The sequence below is a fragment of the Salminus brasiliensis genome, chromosome 5 (genome assembly GCF_030463535.1).
Source record: "Salminus brasiliensis chromosome 5, fSalBra1.hap2, whole genome shotgun sequence".
Lineage (NCBI taxonomy): Eukaryota > Metazoa > Chordata > Actinopteri > Characiformes > Bryconidae > Salminus > Salminus brasiliensis.
In genome coordinates this window covers 41,787,903-41,803,050 of record NC_132882.1, presented here as the reverse complement: position 1 = coordinate 41,803,050, position 15,148 = coordinate 41,787,903, and the positions used below count along the sequence as shown (strand labels likewise).

General features: G+C 44.8%; 1 protein-coding gene across 1 annotated transcript in view; it reads left to right on the top strand.

Moving 5' to 3' along the window:
* Positions 1–1,020: 1,020 nt before the first annotated feature.
* kcnn3 (potassium intermediate/small conductance calcium-activated channel, subfamily N, member 3) overlaps positions 1,021–15,148 on the top strand; it is an 85,329-nt gene continuing 71,201 nt past the window's right edge. Inside the window, exons 1-2 of the mRNA XM_072680436.1 lie at positions 1,021–1,606; positions 2,107–3,276. Of these exons, the coding sequence (XP_072536537.1) occupies positions 2,206–3,276 (1,071 nt within the window). The 5' untranslated portion in view covers positions 1,021–1,606; positions 2,107–2,205. The remainder of the gene's footprint in view (positions 1,607–2,106; positions 3,277–15,148) is intronic.

Here is a 15,148-nt window from a genome sequence, read left to right as displayed (position 1 = left end):
ATAAAAATTAAATATTGGGTAATAAATTATTGGGAAACTATACTACTGCATAAAACAGTATGCCACCCTGCGTTTACACTAACAAGCCACAAGTTGCTTGCGCCACCTCAAGTTCAGGTTCGTCTCTTGTGGGCGTGTTCAGCAGGTCTCGACAAAAACATGTCCTAGCCAATACAAATGCTATAGATGTATATGTATCGCTATTGTCTTCTAATGATCGTTATTAAATAATAATGTGTTTTTAATAACAGAATTCAAACTTAACTAAATCATTAATACATTTAAATAAACAGTTGGTAGGAACAATAAAAAGCTAAAACGTGGCTACAAATGGCATTTGTCGCTCCGTCGCAACTATTTCACATAATAAGTGAATAAGAAAGGGGAGCTTTTAGATACATTCCGCGCTTCAGACGTCTGGTTCCATTCACCACCACTGTAAAACAGTCCCGCCTGGGTAAATGTCTCCAGAACGGAGTGTTCCAGCTTAAACCCCTCGGAGCGACTTAGTTTACATCTCGACCATTTACTTATTTATAGGTTTTGAAAGCAGGGCGGAATTCCCCTTTAATCAAATAGACCCTATTGCTGGGGGTAGTCCTGCTTCACACCCCCATGATTCCAGGAGGCTCCGGATGGAGGTGGATGCATGGGTGGACAGTTAGTTAGTGGTTTGTAAAGGTGGTCTGCTGATTAGAGTACCCCACAAAGACAGGAATACAAACTTTTGTGTGTGTGTATTAGAGGGGGGGGGGGGGGGGGGTAGAGAGATAGCAGCCCAAATAAGAGCAGCATCACCCCTCATCACCATACCAGTTATCTTACTGGTGCTGGACGTACTGGGAGGAGAGGAGCGAGCAGAGATGGAGGTAAATTCAATTTTCTTGCCATTTTGCTTTGGTGCCTCGTTTGTTTCGCTCTGTGGCCAACCAATCAGAGGCGAGGGGGCGTGGCCAGGGGGCGGGGGGAGTGACAGAAGTTAGGGAGAGAGAGAGAGAGAGAGAGATTGAATGAGAGACACAGAGAGAGAGTCAGAGAGTCAGAGAGTCTGAGGGTAGCTTTGAAAGATGAAGGCGTCGTTGTTGTTGTTTTGGCTTTTTTTTTATTCACCTCGTTTCGTTTCGTCGTTTCACGTAGTTTCTGTTTGACTCCAGCCGCCAAGGGTGAGCCATCTCTGACCAGCAGCTCGTGCTGATGTAGTCCTCAGCATCTCCCAGCTCCGTCTCTCCTCTCCTTTTTGTTTTTTTTTTTTGTTTTTTTTGGGTTTTTTTTTTTTTAAAGGGGTTTACCTTTTCAGCGTTGAGGGGGGAAAAACGTGAAGATAAAAAAAGGCCAGTTAAAAAACGAGGGTCTTATTTTTTTTGGGGGGGTGGGGGGGTGGAGAAGAAGAAGGATAAAGGGACCACATCGCAGAGAAACGCTGAGGAGGAGACAGGTTGCTAACGCCTCTCAGGCGATGGAGACGCGCGAGCAGGGCAGCGAGGATGGACTGACCGTCACAACATGAAAAAGAAAAAGTGCGGAGGAATAAGGTGTCCCTGCCGTCGAGTGCACGCCTGAACCCGGGGGGAGATCGAATCGAGCCAGACAGGAGGAGAGAGAGGAGGTAAGGGATGGTCAAAGAGATAGAGAGAGAGAGAGAGACAGGTGTCTGGAGAAGAGATGCTGAAGTGAGAGAGAGAGTGAGAGAGAGAGAGAGAGAGAGAGAGATGAGCTCGAGCTAAAATTTTTTTGATGTCCAGTGTTCCTCTGACCGTCTCTCACACAGGTCCGGCTCAGTAGACCCAGTAGAGCACTTGCCTAAGTTAGTGAAAGGGTTCGAGATTTCCAGCATGGTGGTGGGAGGGTGACGCTCAGCGTATTTCTAGGCCTTAAATCTAACCCCGAAACCTGTCCGAGCCCACCTTTAGACCCCTGAATCCGAGCCACGGTCACCACCCATCACCCCTCCTGTAAACAGGCATCACCGGCATCTCCGTGAACACGCTGCCCAACTCTCAGGCAACTCCAGCCTGCTTCCTTCCTTAGGCACCCCTCTCCCTTCTCCCCGCCCTTAGCCAGCACCTGTCTCTATCTCCCCCTTAACACATCTGTCTGTCTGAGCAGAGTCCAGGAGGAGGAGGAGGAAGAAGAAGAGCAGGAGGAGGAGGAGGAGGAGGAGGAGAAGAAGAACACGCCCAAACCTGCTGGAGTTTCCTGGTTGCCATGGATCCCCCTCCCTCCTTGAGTTTGTCCCTTCTTGCCGGGAGCGAGGAAGAAGATCAGCGCCCTCCCCTCCCTCTGAGTGGCATCTCCCACGCCTCGGTGGCCGGCACCTACCCCGGCAACAACCACTCCAACCACACGGGCGGGACCAGCAGCCTGGAGCGCCTGAACGGGACTCCGTCGTCCAGCGGCCCGAGCCTCCCGCCGGCGTCCCTGCCCAAGCTGCCGCTGGCCACGACGCCCCAGCTGCCCACGCCTATCCCTAACGCTTTGCACCCCACCAGCACCCCGCTGTCCTCCTGCTTGGGCAGTCAGCACAGCTTAAGCGGGGAGGCCCCGCCCATCTATAACGCCCTCTTCTACTCCTCGCATTCCCCGTCATCTGATCGAGAGCGGGAACGGGACAGGGACAGGGACAGGGGCTGCAAGCACAGGCAAGCTAGTCCCTTGGTGCACCGGCGAGACAGCAACCCCTTCACGGAGATCGCCATGAGCTCGTGCAAGTACAGCGGTGGCGTGATGAAGCCGCTCAGCCGCCTCAGCGCCTCGCGGCGGAACCTCATCGAGTCGGACAGCGGAAGCGACACCAAAGAGGGCGGGAGCGGGGCCGTAGGCGGGCAGGGGGCTGCCCCGCCGCCGCCACCGCCGCCCTCTTCCTCCTCCTCCCTGCAGCACCACGGGCAGACCCCGCAACAGCAGCCGCAGCAGAACCCACCCGAAATCGTCATCTCCTCCAAAGAGGACCCTCCCTACGGACACGTCTACGAGCTGGAGCCGTCAGCCAATCAGATGTCCATCTACCACCAGAACCACACGCTCTCTGAGAGCAGGGGCACTCTGGGGATGGCCGGGGGCGGGAGCAACGGGCGCCGAGGGGGTGGGGCCGGCGCCGGGAGGACGGCCTTGAAGGCCCCAAAGCGCAAGAACCAGAACATCGGCTACAAGCTCGGCCACCGGAGGGCGCTGTTCGAGAAGAGGAAGAGACTCAGCGACTACGCGCTCATCTTCGGCATGTTTGGCATCGTTGTCATGGTGATCGAGACCGAGCTGTCCTGGGGCGTCTATAGTAAGGTGAGTGGTGGTGGGGGATACCTCAACAGAGCCGGGGCCGGGTGTTCTGATTGGTCGAGCAGGGTCCTGGTGCAAGTGCTTGTTCTGTGAGCATGCTAAGGGTGCGAGCGGCATTAGGAAGGCCTTTTGACCGTGGTGATGCTTTTAGAATGGAACGACGTGTGTGTGTGTGTGTGTGTGTGTGTGTGTGTGTGAGGGCATGTTTGTATTTATGATGGACGAGATAGACATGCATCCATGACCCTGTGTGCTCGGCATCTAAGGCAGGCATTGTTGCTGTGAATAGTGGTGGTATTTTAAAGACAGTGCCAATGATTGGAGGTATTGGGTGTCTGACAGCTGAATAGAGTTGTTCTGGTGTGTGTGTGTGTGTGTGTGTGTGTGTGTGTGTGTGTGTGGTTTCAGGGGTGTTTAGAAAGGTCTTTTAAATTGCCTCAAGTAGTAAGCAGACCTAATCTGTCTTTAACCTTTAGCTGTGTAATTATGCATCAGTTGCAATAAGGAGGAAACTCTTGGATATGTGTCAGAGATGTTAGATGTTAGCAGTGTGTGTGTGTGTGTGAGTGTGTTCGTGATGGAGAGAGAGAGAGATTGTGTGTGCTTCCTATATATAAACATATGTTTTATGAAATATTAACCAGCACTGAAGCATATTCAGGATCGCTGTGTGATACTTTAATATGGCATTAATATTAATAAGGTCAATAATATCACCATATAATGCAAACTAGCTGCTCCGTACTTGAAGGGCTGTAGGTCTAGTTAGAATGGAATTAAATGTGTGTGTGTGTGTGTGTGTGTGTGTGAGAGAGAGAAAGTGTGACAGGGAGGGAGAAAAATAACGATAGGTGTGTTAGCATCACCAATACAGTGAGGCTGTGTGTGTGTACGCCTGCCTGTGCACCACCGGGAGTGTGTGGTTCGTGTGGTGAGTCTGGTAATCTGGGCAAAGGGCTGGCTGATATTTAAAGGGGGCCATTGATTTCTCAGAATTCTTGCATAATTAAATGGTTAAAAGGTGTAATCAAAGTCCTTCCGGGTGGGTTGGACGTGAAATGCTCCATTCTAGAGAAACTCGCCCGAAAAGTCTGAACTTTTCACAGTGGGGGTGGACGGAACCAGACGTCGTCAGAAGTCGGGATGTCCAGATCAAATTTTTTACCCCTGATCCAATCCGATACCGATCAAATCTGATCTTTGTGTTTCTGTAAACAACACAGCCCTACAACTTAGGTGAGATGTGCTAGTTTCTAGTACCAGTTTCTATAATCCCACTAAATTCTGAGCTGATCTACTTTGTTTGGAGCCACTTTTTAAACTCTAGTGTTGATATCTTACAGTCCAGTCTGACTGACCCCCCTGACCATTTAGCTCCCAGTTCATTAGCTACAACTTTGATGCAGTCTGATCACAACGGTTACTTAGTGTGTGTGCATTAGCATTAGCATTCGCCTCTTCTTACATTTACATTTATGGCATTTAGCAGACGCTCTTATCCAGAGCGACTTACAAGGTTACTCGTATTACAGAGGTGGGCCAATGTAGTGTTAGGAGTCTTGCCCAAGGACTCTTATTGGTGTAGCGCAGCATAGTCACCCAGGGATTCGAACCCCAGCCTCCCACATGGTGTGGTAGTTCACAGGCAGGTAGTGGTGTTATCTGTTGCACAACACCAACTTCTTGGGTTCTGAATGCGACGTTCAGAGCTGGTTCAGAACCACAGAAAGGAGTGTTGTTTCCATTTCTGGTAGAACAGAGCATTTCCACCATAGTTTTAGGTTTCTAACCAGGCTGAATTCCAGAGTGAAGACGGGATAGGAGGAACGTTAGATCTTCCTAAATGGAGATAATGGAGTAAAATGTCATTGTCGTTGCACAGCTACAACCAAACTGGGTGGGGGGACCAACATCATCGTCCTCTTCTGACAGATTAACTGTAATTAGTGCTACCCAACACAGTTTGGAGTGATAAGAGGATCTCGGGATTGTCCAAAAAAGCATGTAGTTAAATATGAAACATTATTGTCAACATTTTAAGGGAGATTATTTGTTGTGCATTATTTGTTTTGTACATTTTTCAAGAGGAAAAAAAGGAAAGGAGCCGTTTCCTCAAGTCGTAATGTAATTAGGAACTGTCATTTAGCAGGAACAGTGGAGGTCAAGCTGAGGTCTGGAAAACTGAAAACACTTTCAAAGAGAGCTGCTTGGAGGATTGCTGGAAAGGCAAAGCAAAACCCTGGTTGACTGCAAAAAAGACCCTCAGGAAGATTTAGCAGACTCTGGAGTGGTGGTGCACTGTTCTACTGTGCAGCAACACCTGCATGCATATGAAAACCTTTCCCTTATTTTGAAATCTGCTTGCTTAGCTACTCAATGGTACATCCAAAGGAACCTAATGCACTCTTGTGGACTTTATTATAAAATATAACTTCCGGGCACAATGTGCAAATGGTTGTTTGGAGAAAAAAGGGTGAAGAATTTAGTGAGAAGAACACCTCTCCAACTGTTAAGCACAGAGGTGGATCGATCATGCTTTGGGTTTGTGCTGCAGCCAGTGGCACAAGGGAACATTGCACTGGGAAATACCAGCAAATTCTGGAAGCAAACCAACATCACACTACCTGTAACAAAGCTTAAGATGAAGAGGATGAGCTTCAACAGCAGAATAATGTTCCACCTCAAAACCCGCAAAGGACTACCTCAAGAGTCACAAGCTGAAAGTTTTGCCATGGCCTGCAAAAGAGCTAAAAGACCTCAGAGAACTAAAAGCCATTTGCCGGAAGGCTCCTAGCAGCAACAAATAGTGTTACAAGCTAAGATATTGAGAGTGCAGGGTGCCCAAACTTTTGCTTCAGGCCCTTTTCTGTTATTTGGTAAAAGATGTAAATAAAAAAGTAAAAATTCCCTGAAAATATTACAAAACTGTTTCATCTTTACCTTGACGAACATGACGTCTGGAAATCAGGTCACAGTTTAGCCACTTAGCTACTCACAGTAACAGATTTTGGGCCAGGGGTGCCCAAACTTTTGCATGCCAAAAGTTGAACTGCCCTCATAAGACGTAAGCGACCTCACCAAAATATCCCAAACAAACCAGCTAGCTATGTCAAACAGGGCTAGTTAAGGTTCTTTGGCAGTAGCAGAGGACAGACTTACCCTTATGTGACGTCATTAGCCTGACGTTAGCCTGCTCGTAGCATGGAATTCAGAGGAGATTCAGAAATCCTTCGGCCTAGATCCGGAGCTCCCAATGTGGAGCCTCATGGATATCAATGGTAAAATCAGTCACAGCAAATCTTTCGTAGCGTACAACCATCATGCAGTAGTTCTGTGAAAAATCCGAACTACAGAAAGTGAAACTGGAGCTGGAACGCCCCCACAAGTCAGATTTCCGACTTGGAAAGTCAGGAGAGCCTCAACGATCCCCAGTTCAAAATCCAAGATGGCCGCACCGCACATCAACAGTAGTAAAAGCAGTAGTGTAATACAGTTTATACATATATGAAATCACACACAGTACAGCACGTGTTTCCTCGATAATTGGATGCGGTAAACACCATGCAATGCATTGTTACCAACGTTAACAATGCTAACCTTGGACAATGCCGATCTAGGACATAAAAAGTGGGACATATTTTGGTTAGATTGGCCATTGAACACCAGATAAGGATCGTCAAACCAGTTGTGGTGAACTCTGAGAAGTCTTTAGCTAACTGGTCTAATAGTCAACTGGTGTCCACTCGAGCTATGAAGCTAGCTTAGCTAAGCAGTGGACTAAGGCAGGTTTACATTGTATGACCAAAAGCAGTAGAAGCAGCCACCTGAAAGCCTGAATGTTCAGATGTCTGTGTGTCCTACAGTGTCGGAAACCTCTTAAGCAAGTGTGGCGTTTTTCGGCAGTTTACACAATGCTGGTCAGTGGTGGATGAGCTTGTAATACTTGGTGCCTGGTGGTTCCGGAGCTGCAGAGAATATTTAGCGTATTATCTGGCTCATATACGCTGGTTAAAGTCACACTTCAGGGACTTTTGGAGGTTCTTTATTTTGAAACTGTGGAGGAACCTCTCAAGATTCTTTGAGATACCGAAAAAGATTTCTTAAAAGGTTCCTCAAAGAGGTTCCTCCAGTTTCAAACTGAAGACCCCTAAACGTTCCTCAAGGAACAGCATATGTATAGCATATATAACATAAGTGCTTTTACTGGCCTTATGTTGTACAAAGAAATGAAAATAAGCTAACGATAAGGCTAATAACATGGTTAGCATGTGAAGCGTGTGGAGTGTGAAGCGATTAATTAAATCCATTTAAAAAATGAATTCCTCAGTTTTTTATTTTTCAAATGTCAACTTATTACGTCTAGTTAAGATGTAAACATTCGTTCAGTCTGGTTTGGTGTGCAATGCTCTGTTCCAGACAAACTTACCAACTCAGATTTCTTTACGGTGGTTGTGATGGATAGGAACCAGGGGTCACCATGACTACGGCTCAACCACATATCAGTTTTATTTACTACCGAAAACCACCAGTGAAGCTGTACGTTTTAGATGTAATGTCTACGATGGTGAAACGGGTTTTTATTGGGCGACTATTCCTTCCTATTGCCTCATAACACTGTGAACGTACCCCTTCGCCCTGCACATGCTCTGAAAGTAAGCTTTAGGCCAAAAACCTTTTGTAAATCTATTGTAAATCAGCCTAACTCAGTAACTTTTTGTGATTTCGATTATAGAGGCATTCCAGTCACCACCATTGGGAACTATCCTGAGTCGTTAAATTTATCTAGAAATTCACAAGTGTTTAATTATGCAGTATTTTCTTTTTTTTTTTTAATAAATTGGTGGAATACCCCCTTTTTAAATTGTTAATAATTAAATACACTTTACTGTAATTTTCAGGTAAAAAAAAATCTAAGGCTAAAAAACGGAATTGCTCTTTTCTTAATTAATCATTTAGATAATTTTCAAGTCATTAGGAGCATTTCTATTGGTCCATACGTACAGAATTATTTACACAGTGTAGAGAAGCCGCTACAGGGTTCAAATGGTGGATAAAACTAAAAATGGACAAAAATGGAGATATGTTTTTAATTGGTCAGCAGTGATACATACATGTATGTATGTATGTATATATTTATATATATATATATATATATATATATATATATATACGCAAACTCTGTGCTAACCATACACATTTATGACATTTTTCACTCATTTTTATGATGAATGGACCAGTACAGATGCTACAAAATACTTAAAATACAATTACACTGACATCCATTGAAAGTTTAGAAGGTTTTTTCCTTCTCCTGTAGAGTTGTCATTTTGGAAATACTGGGTTGAATGAGCAGGTGTCCCAATACTTTTGGCCACATACTGTATGTATATATGTGTGTATTTATTTTTTTTGATAAATTGGTGGAATTCCCCCTTTTTTTTCATTTTTTAATAATTGATGACACTTTCCTAATTCGCATTCTCGCAGGTTAAAAAAAAAACTGGCTAAAAACGAAATTGCTCTTTTCTTAAGTGAGAGAAAAGGAAGTCTTTTGTTTCTGGTGGCAATTACTTACACTTGAAAGCTTTGTTTGAACGTCTGGCCAAATGAAACACACTGTCTGATGTGAGCTGGCAGATATCGTTGAGCGTGTGAAGTATTCAGAGGTTCGGAAAGGCCTGCGATTGCACTGTGGTGGTTTAGTATTGCACATGGTTTGTATCTAGGCATCAGGACTGTCTTTTGTATTTGACCGCATCTAAACTATACAGAGGTATCGATATATGGACTCTAGTCTGTTCACACTAAGCCGGGGATGTTTTCTGAGTGGACAGTGAGGCATTTCAGTTACTTCACCTGGATAAGAGAGGCTGGTAAATTCCGGAAATTTGTATTTGTTGTAAGCAGTGAAGTCGGAATATCCTCCGATCCTGTCCAGCTGACGTGTATTTTGTCCCCCTTGCCCAGTCGTTGTGACTGTAAAGGAGAAGGAAAAAAAGATTTAATTCCAATATTTATTCCAAAATTAATCATTTAGATCATTACCAAGTCATAAGGAGCATTTCTATTGGTCCATACGTACATACGTACGTAATTGGTCAGTTTTTCCTTCTCCTATAGGGTTGTCATTTTAAATGACAATACTGGGTTGAATGAGCCAGTGTCCCAATACTTTTGGCCACATACTGTATGTGTGTGTGTATATATATATATATATATATATATATACACACACACACACACACACACACACATATACATACAGTATGTGGCCAAAAGTATTGGGACACCTGCTCATTCATTGCTTCTTGTAAAATAAAGGGTATTTAAGGGTATTAGTTTCTCCTGCTTTTGTTGGAGTAACTGTCTCTACTGTCCAGGGAAGAAGGCTTTCCACTAGATTTTGGAGTCAGGATGTTGGATGATGATCACCACCCCACCTCATCACCCCCAACTCATCCCAAAAGTATTAGATGGAGCACCAACCATCATTCCAGAGATTCCACAGTTCCTCCAATGCTCCACAGCTTAATACTGAGGGGGGGGGGCTTTATACCCCTCTAGCCCACGCCTGGCATTAGGCAGCATGGTGCCAATAGCTTCATGTTTACCTGCTGTAGAGAGTCCTATACTAGCAGTAGTGCATTCATTAGAAGGGGTGTCCACAAATATATACATATATATATATATTATTTCTGTCTCTTATGCACTGTCTATCTCTCTCTCTCTCTCTCTCTCTCTCTCTCTCTCTCTCTTCCAATTCAGTTCCATTCAATTCCATTCAAATAGCTTCATTGGCATGAATGGTAATTAATGACTGTTGCCAAAGCAATGAATAGAAAGCATAATATTAATATTGTTAATATTGATTAAGAAAAGAGAAATTAAAATAAAAATAAAATAATAAAAACATCAATTCTCTCTCTTTCTCTCTCACTGTATATACACATCTCCTCTCGCTCTCTCTCTCCTGTGCGCTCTCTCTCTCGCGCCTGTCCGACCTTTAGCTCGTTTTCTCTCTCTCTACATCTCTCTCCCTCTCTTTTCCTTCTGATGCTTTTATTCCTCTCTTCTCTCTGTCTCACCCACTCGTTTTCTCTCCTGCTCCGTTTCTCTCCGAGGATTCCTTTCCTCCTCTCCTGATAATTATTCTCGGCCTCTCTCTTAATCTTTTCCTCTCTCTCTCTCTCTCTTTCTCTCTCGCTCACTTCTTCTTTTCCTTCTTCTTATACCCTATGCTAGCTGTCTCTGTTGTAACCCCTCTTCTGAAACTCTCTCTCTCTCTTACTCTCTTGCTGCCTCTCTCTCAGTCTCTCTCTCTCTCTGTTATTGTAGTGGGCGGGCGAACGGGGGAGTGTTATTGGAGAGTGGAGAGAAAAGCGAGTGAGTGTGAGGAGAGATGAAATGAAAGGCTGTAATAAAATCTCTTTATTTGAGATCGAAAAAACGGCGGAGTGAGTCAAGCCTGCACATGAATAATGGTGGCGGTGATTGTATACCATTATAGCCATTATAAAACAACACAAAAGGAGGCTGTTAGTGCCACGTCGCCTCTCACGGCAATTAAAGGGCTTTCTCCCAGTGCATTACGGCCCGAGCATCCCAGCGAGCGAGTGTCTTGCAGGCGAGACCCGCCACACTCGCCGCACCGGGGTGTCAGGATGCTGGAAATTAGACTCTGATATTAATGCAACAAGCGGCCGGCCGAGATTCAGAAAGCCTGGAACTCCAATCTTAGGTAAACCTCCAAGGGAATTAGCATGAACAGCTGATAAAATGCTCGCAAGGGATGTATGTATGGACTCACAGGTGGAATACATACAATGCAAACTGTGCTAGCATGCTAACATGCTAACATGCTATAGTTTACACGGTCAGTTTTCAGAGCGTCCAGCATTATACAAGTGCAATATCTGAAGCCAAAGCTTCATGGTGTGCCAATCTAACGCTCTACCCGCAAGCTAATACAGTATGCTAGCCTCAAGCTGACTCACTAGCCTAGCCACACAAGCTAGCATGCTAATCACGAACGCATGGCACGCGGTAAGAACTAGTACGACCCTGCATTGTCACGTCCCTAGTAGTGAGTAGCTCATTCTCAGTATAGCTTTTTTTATAGGTTACATAAATATTTGTACACTGCCAAAAGTCTGTGGACACATGCTCATCCAATGTTTCTTCCTCAAAAAAGGGATCTAAATTGTCGGCGAAGGATTTCCACTGGATTGTGGTACGTTGCTGTGAGGACCTGTGAGGTCCAGGTACTGATGTTGGATGGATGATTAGTTCTTGGAATTCAGCTCATCCCAAAAGACAACGCAGTGGATCGCCGCTCCACAGCCCAATCCATTGACCCCTCTAGCTTGGCTTTATGCATTGGAGTATCTACAGACTGTCCTGTGCTGTTGGCCTTGCTTTTCTATGGCCTTAATACAGGTGAATTTACTAATGAGAAAGGGCGTCCACAAACTTTTGGAACACAAAGTACATCATTGTAATGTTAGTGCAGTCATATTTGTGTTAGAACTGTATTCTAGTGCAACGTCACTGGACAGCTGAACATGCTTGGAGGAGAATGCTAACTGCTAACTGCATCATACTGAGAGACAGGGGAGAAGGACAGTCATCCAACCCACCCGGGCCATGGCAGCCCCTGGATCCTATCATCGACATATGCTCATGATAGAGACCATGCTTAGACGGTAGCAGAACTCTACTGCACACTGCTACCGAAGAAACACCCACCCACCTACTCGCTCAGAAAGAAAAAAGAGAGAGAGAGAGAGAGAGACAGAGTGTGTTATGGCGGTTGGAGGGATACCGTGAGGGTCTTCTTTCACACTTGTCTCGGCCACGGCTCCGCAAGCGACCTCATGTATTGATTATTGGTAATCGTCCACCCACACACACGCTTGCCCTCCTACACACACACTCCAGCTCCCGATGAGTGCTTTTATTCTTCTTCTAGAGCCGAGTGCAACAGGGAGTGTGTGTGTGTGTGTGTGTGTGTGTCAGCTGCTTTTGAGTGGAAGGAGACAGGAAATTCCTGTTGAGACGGCTTAATGTCTGTAAGAATATCCTCACCTCTCTCTCTTCCTGTCTTTAATGGGGGTGGGGGGGAGGCAGGCATTACTTCAGCATCAGTGTGCAGTAGAGTTCCATGATATATGGAAGTATATGGGCAGTGTGTTGTCTCAAATAACAGCTGATTATACTATGCAGATATTGTTATGATTTCAGTACGTTCCTAAATACGGATGATCGAATCAAATCAAAAAATGATTCTTTGAACGATGCTCTTTTGGTCCCATAAAGAACCAGTCTTGTAATAGAGATGAAGCTCTCAAGAACCTTAAAAACCTTTAAAGAATCAAGTGAAGGTTTTTTAGACCTTTAAAAATGTACACGCCTTGGTTACAAGCTCAGTTACGGTTCTTTATGGAGCCAAAAGAGGTTCGCTCGAAGAATCATTTGAAGGGCCTTCATTTTTGAAAGTGTGAGTGAATCAAACTGCACAGTTTGGGTATTAGAAGTGATGCCCGATGATATTGGACCAATATAGACATGTTGGCAGAATTCACACATGTCAGACTTGACATGGTAATTAGCTAATGTTAGCATATTAATGACCAACATTTTTTTTTTTTTGTGTGCCTGAACCAGAGCCTCGGAGTCTAATAAAAAAAGCAGAGGTGCTGTTTGGTCAAAAAATGAGTGAGGAAAAAACAACGAGAATATGGTATCAAAAGTAACTGTGATGCCTTCTGCCACTGCTAGTAGACCCGTATGACCGTACGTCTCTATACACCCGCAGATTCAGCCTACCTCCTAACTTCACACTATGGCCTTTGGCACGTCCAAACACAATCACTACTTTTAGTCAAGCATTAACTGCATCTGCTGTGTGACCCATTTTCTACACATCCAACGAGACGCTCTCTGCACTGTACTGCACTCTTCTCAAAGTATGAGTCCCGTCACACCCAGGGTGTAGCCCCCCATCAGTCTAATAAAAAAAGCAGAGGTGCTGTTTGGTCAAAAAATAAGTGAGGAAAAAACTACGAGAATATGGTATCAAACGTAACTGTGATGCCCCTCCACTTTAAAAAGTGAAAGTAAGAACATCCAGATATACAGGCCGTGTAAAAGTGCTTGATGTGAACTGCGTAAGTGGATGACTTTAAAGCAACATTATCTAGCAATGTCACTATAAAATAGCGGCTTCAAGGTCATGTTGATCGGGCACTGTGGCTAAAGACGTTAGAAATGAGGAGACTGGCCACTCAGCTTGGCGTCTGTTTGCGGAAAAGGTACCACCGTTCAACAAAATGAGCCAATCAGCTTGCTAATGTGGGCTTGGTGACAACCAAGACAATGGATCTGTTGTGTCTCAGCAGCTAGACCGTCTTAATGAACAGAAAGACGGGTTTTCTTCTCCACTTATCGAGCTGTCGTTGCTTGTAGTAACTCCTTATCCCTTTAAAACAGATGCAGGTAAACGTAAATACAGTCAGAAGGAACAGAAAATTCCTACTGTGAAGAAAGTAGTTGAGATCTCGTGAGCTGGTCTGAAGAACAAAGCTTGGTTCCAGATTTCTCCTGGAATGTGTTCAATTCCATCACCAGCTCACCTGATTTAACACTGAATACACCTGAATTTCCTGTAGACTGTAGGGATTTTTTGCCACTGCTGGTAGACCCGTATGACCGTACGTCTCCATACACCCGCAGATTCAAGCCTACCTCCTACCTTCACACTATGGCCTTTGGCACGTCCAAATGCAAGCACTACTTTTAGCCAAGCATTAACTGTATCTGCTGTGTGACCCATTTTCTACACATCCAACGAGACGCTCTCTGCACTGTACTGCACTCTTCTCAAAGTATGAGTCCCGTCACACCCAGGGTGTAGCCCCCCATCACCCTCGTTGCACTCGCCATCCGCAGGAGCCTGTAGCTACTACCACCTTAAACACAAAAGGTGACTAACTGTGACTTGTCTGAGGAGCTTATTTTATTGGGCTACGGAATTACGTAATAATACAGGAGAACTTCAACTTTGCGGAGATGTCATTTTTGAGCTTAATTAGAAAAGCTGAAGTTTCATCTACAGCCACACTGAAAGCAATAGAAATACCCCTGCAAAGATAGAAATACAAAAATACAGGAATACATGCTTGTGTGTGTGTGTGTGTGTGTGTTTCTCAGGAGATCCCTTCTACATTCACACTCCCAGCACATCCCTCTTTCCTAAAATAGACAGGTAACACCAGTAGAAGTGAGGGAGACGGGAAAGAACGCAGGCCGAGGTGCAGAGAGAGTGAATCACAGGCAAGGATGTGATATCGTTGGCGCGTGCGAGTGTGAGCGTACGAGTGTATGAAAATTCCCCTCTCGCGTCAAATCATCAGCCGCTTCCTCGCCAGAACTTCTTTGCCACAACAGCTCAATTACAACTTTCATATTAACACATTTTACATTCCTACTCAGTACTTAACCGCAGTGACAATGAAACATCAGGGAGAGCAGATATTGAGGCACTACGAGGAAGACGGGTCCTGAAGATGGCGACAGGTCACATATAAATATATATATAACTTAATTTCCTAGAAAGCAATTTTTTGTCTGGCAGCTTTTTGGTGCAGTAGTTTGTCGCTGTCCTGCAAAAATCGTATATCTCCATTTTGACCGCTTTCACTATTTGACATGATGTGAATCCGGCAGTTGTTCTTTATATTGTGTCCAAGTTTCATTAAGAACGAACCAATAGAAATGCTCAAAAATTCCTTGTAAATTTGCGTTGTGTAAAAGTTTATCGTGACATCGACAAATTATTTCTGCCAACGCAGGAATTTTCTCAGATAGTGCTGCTACC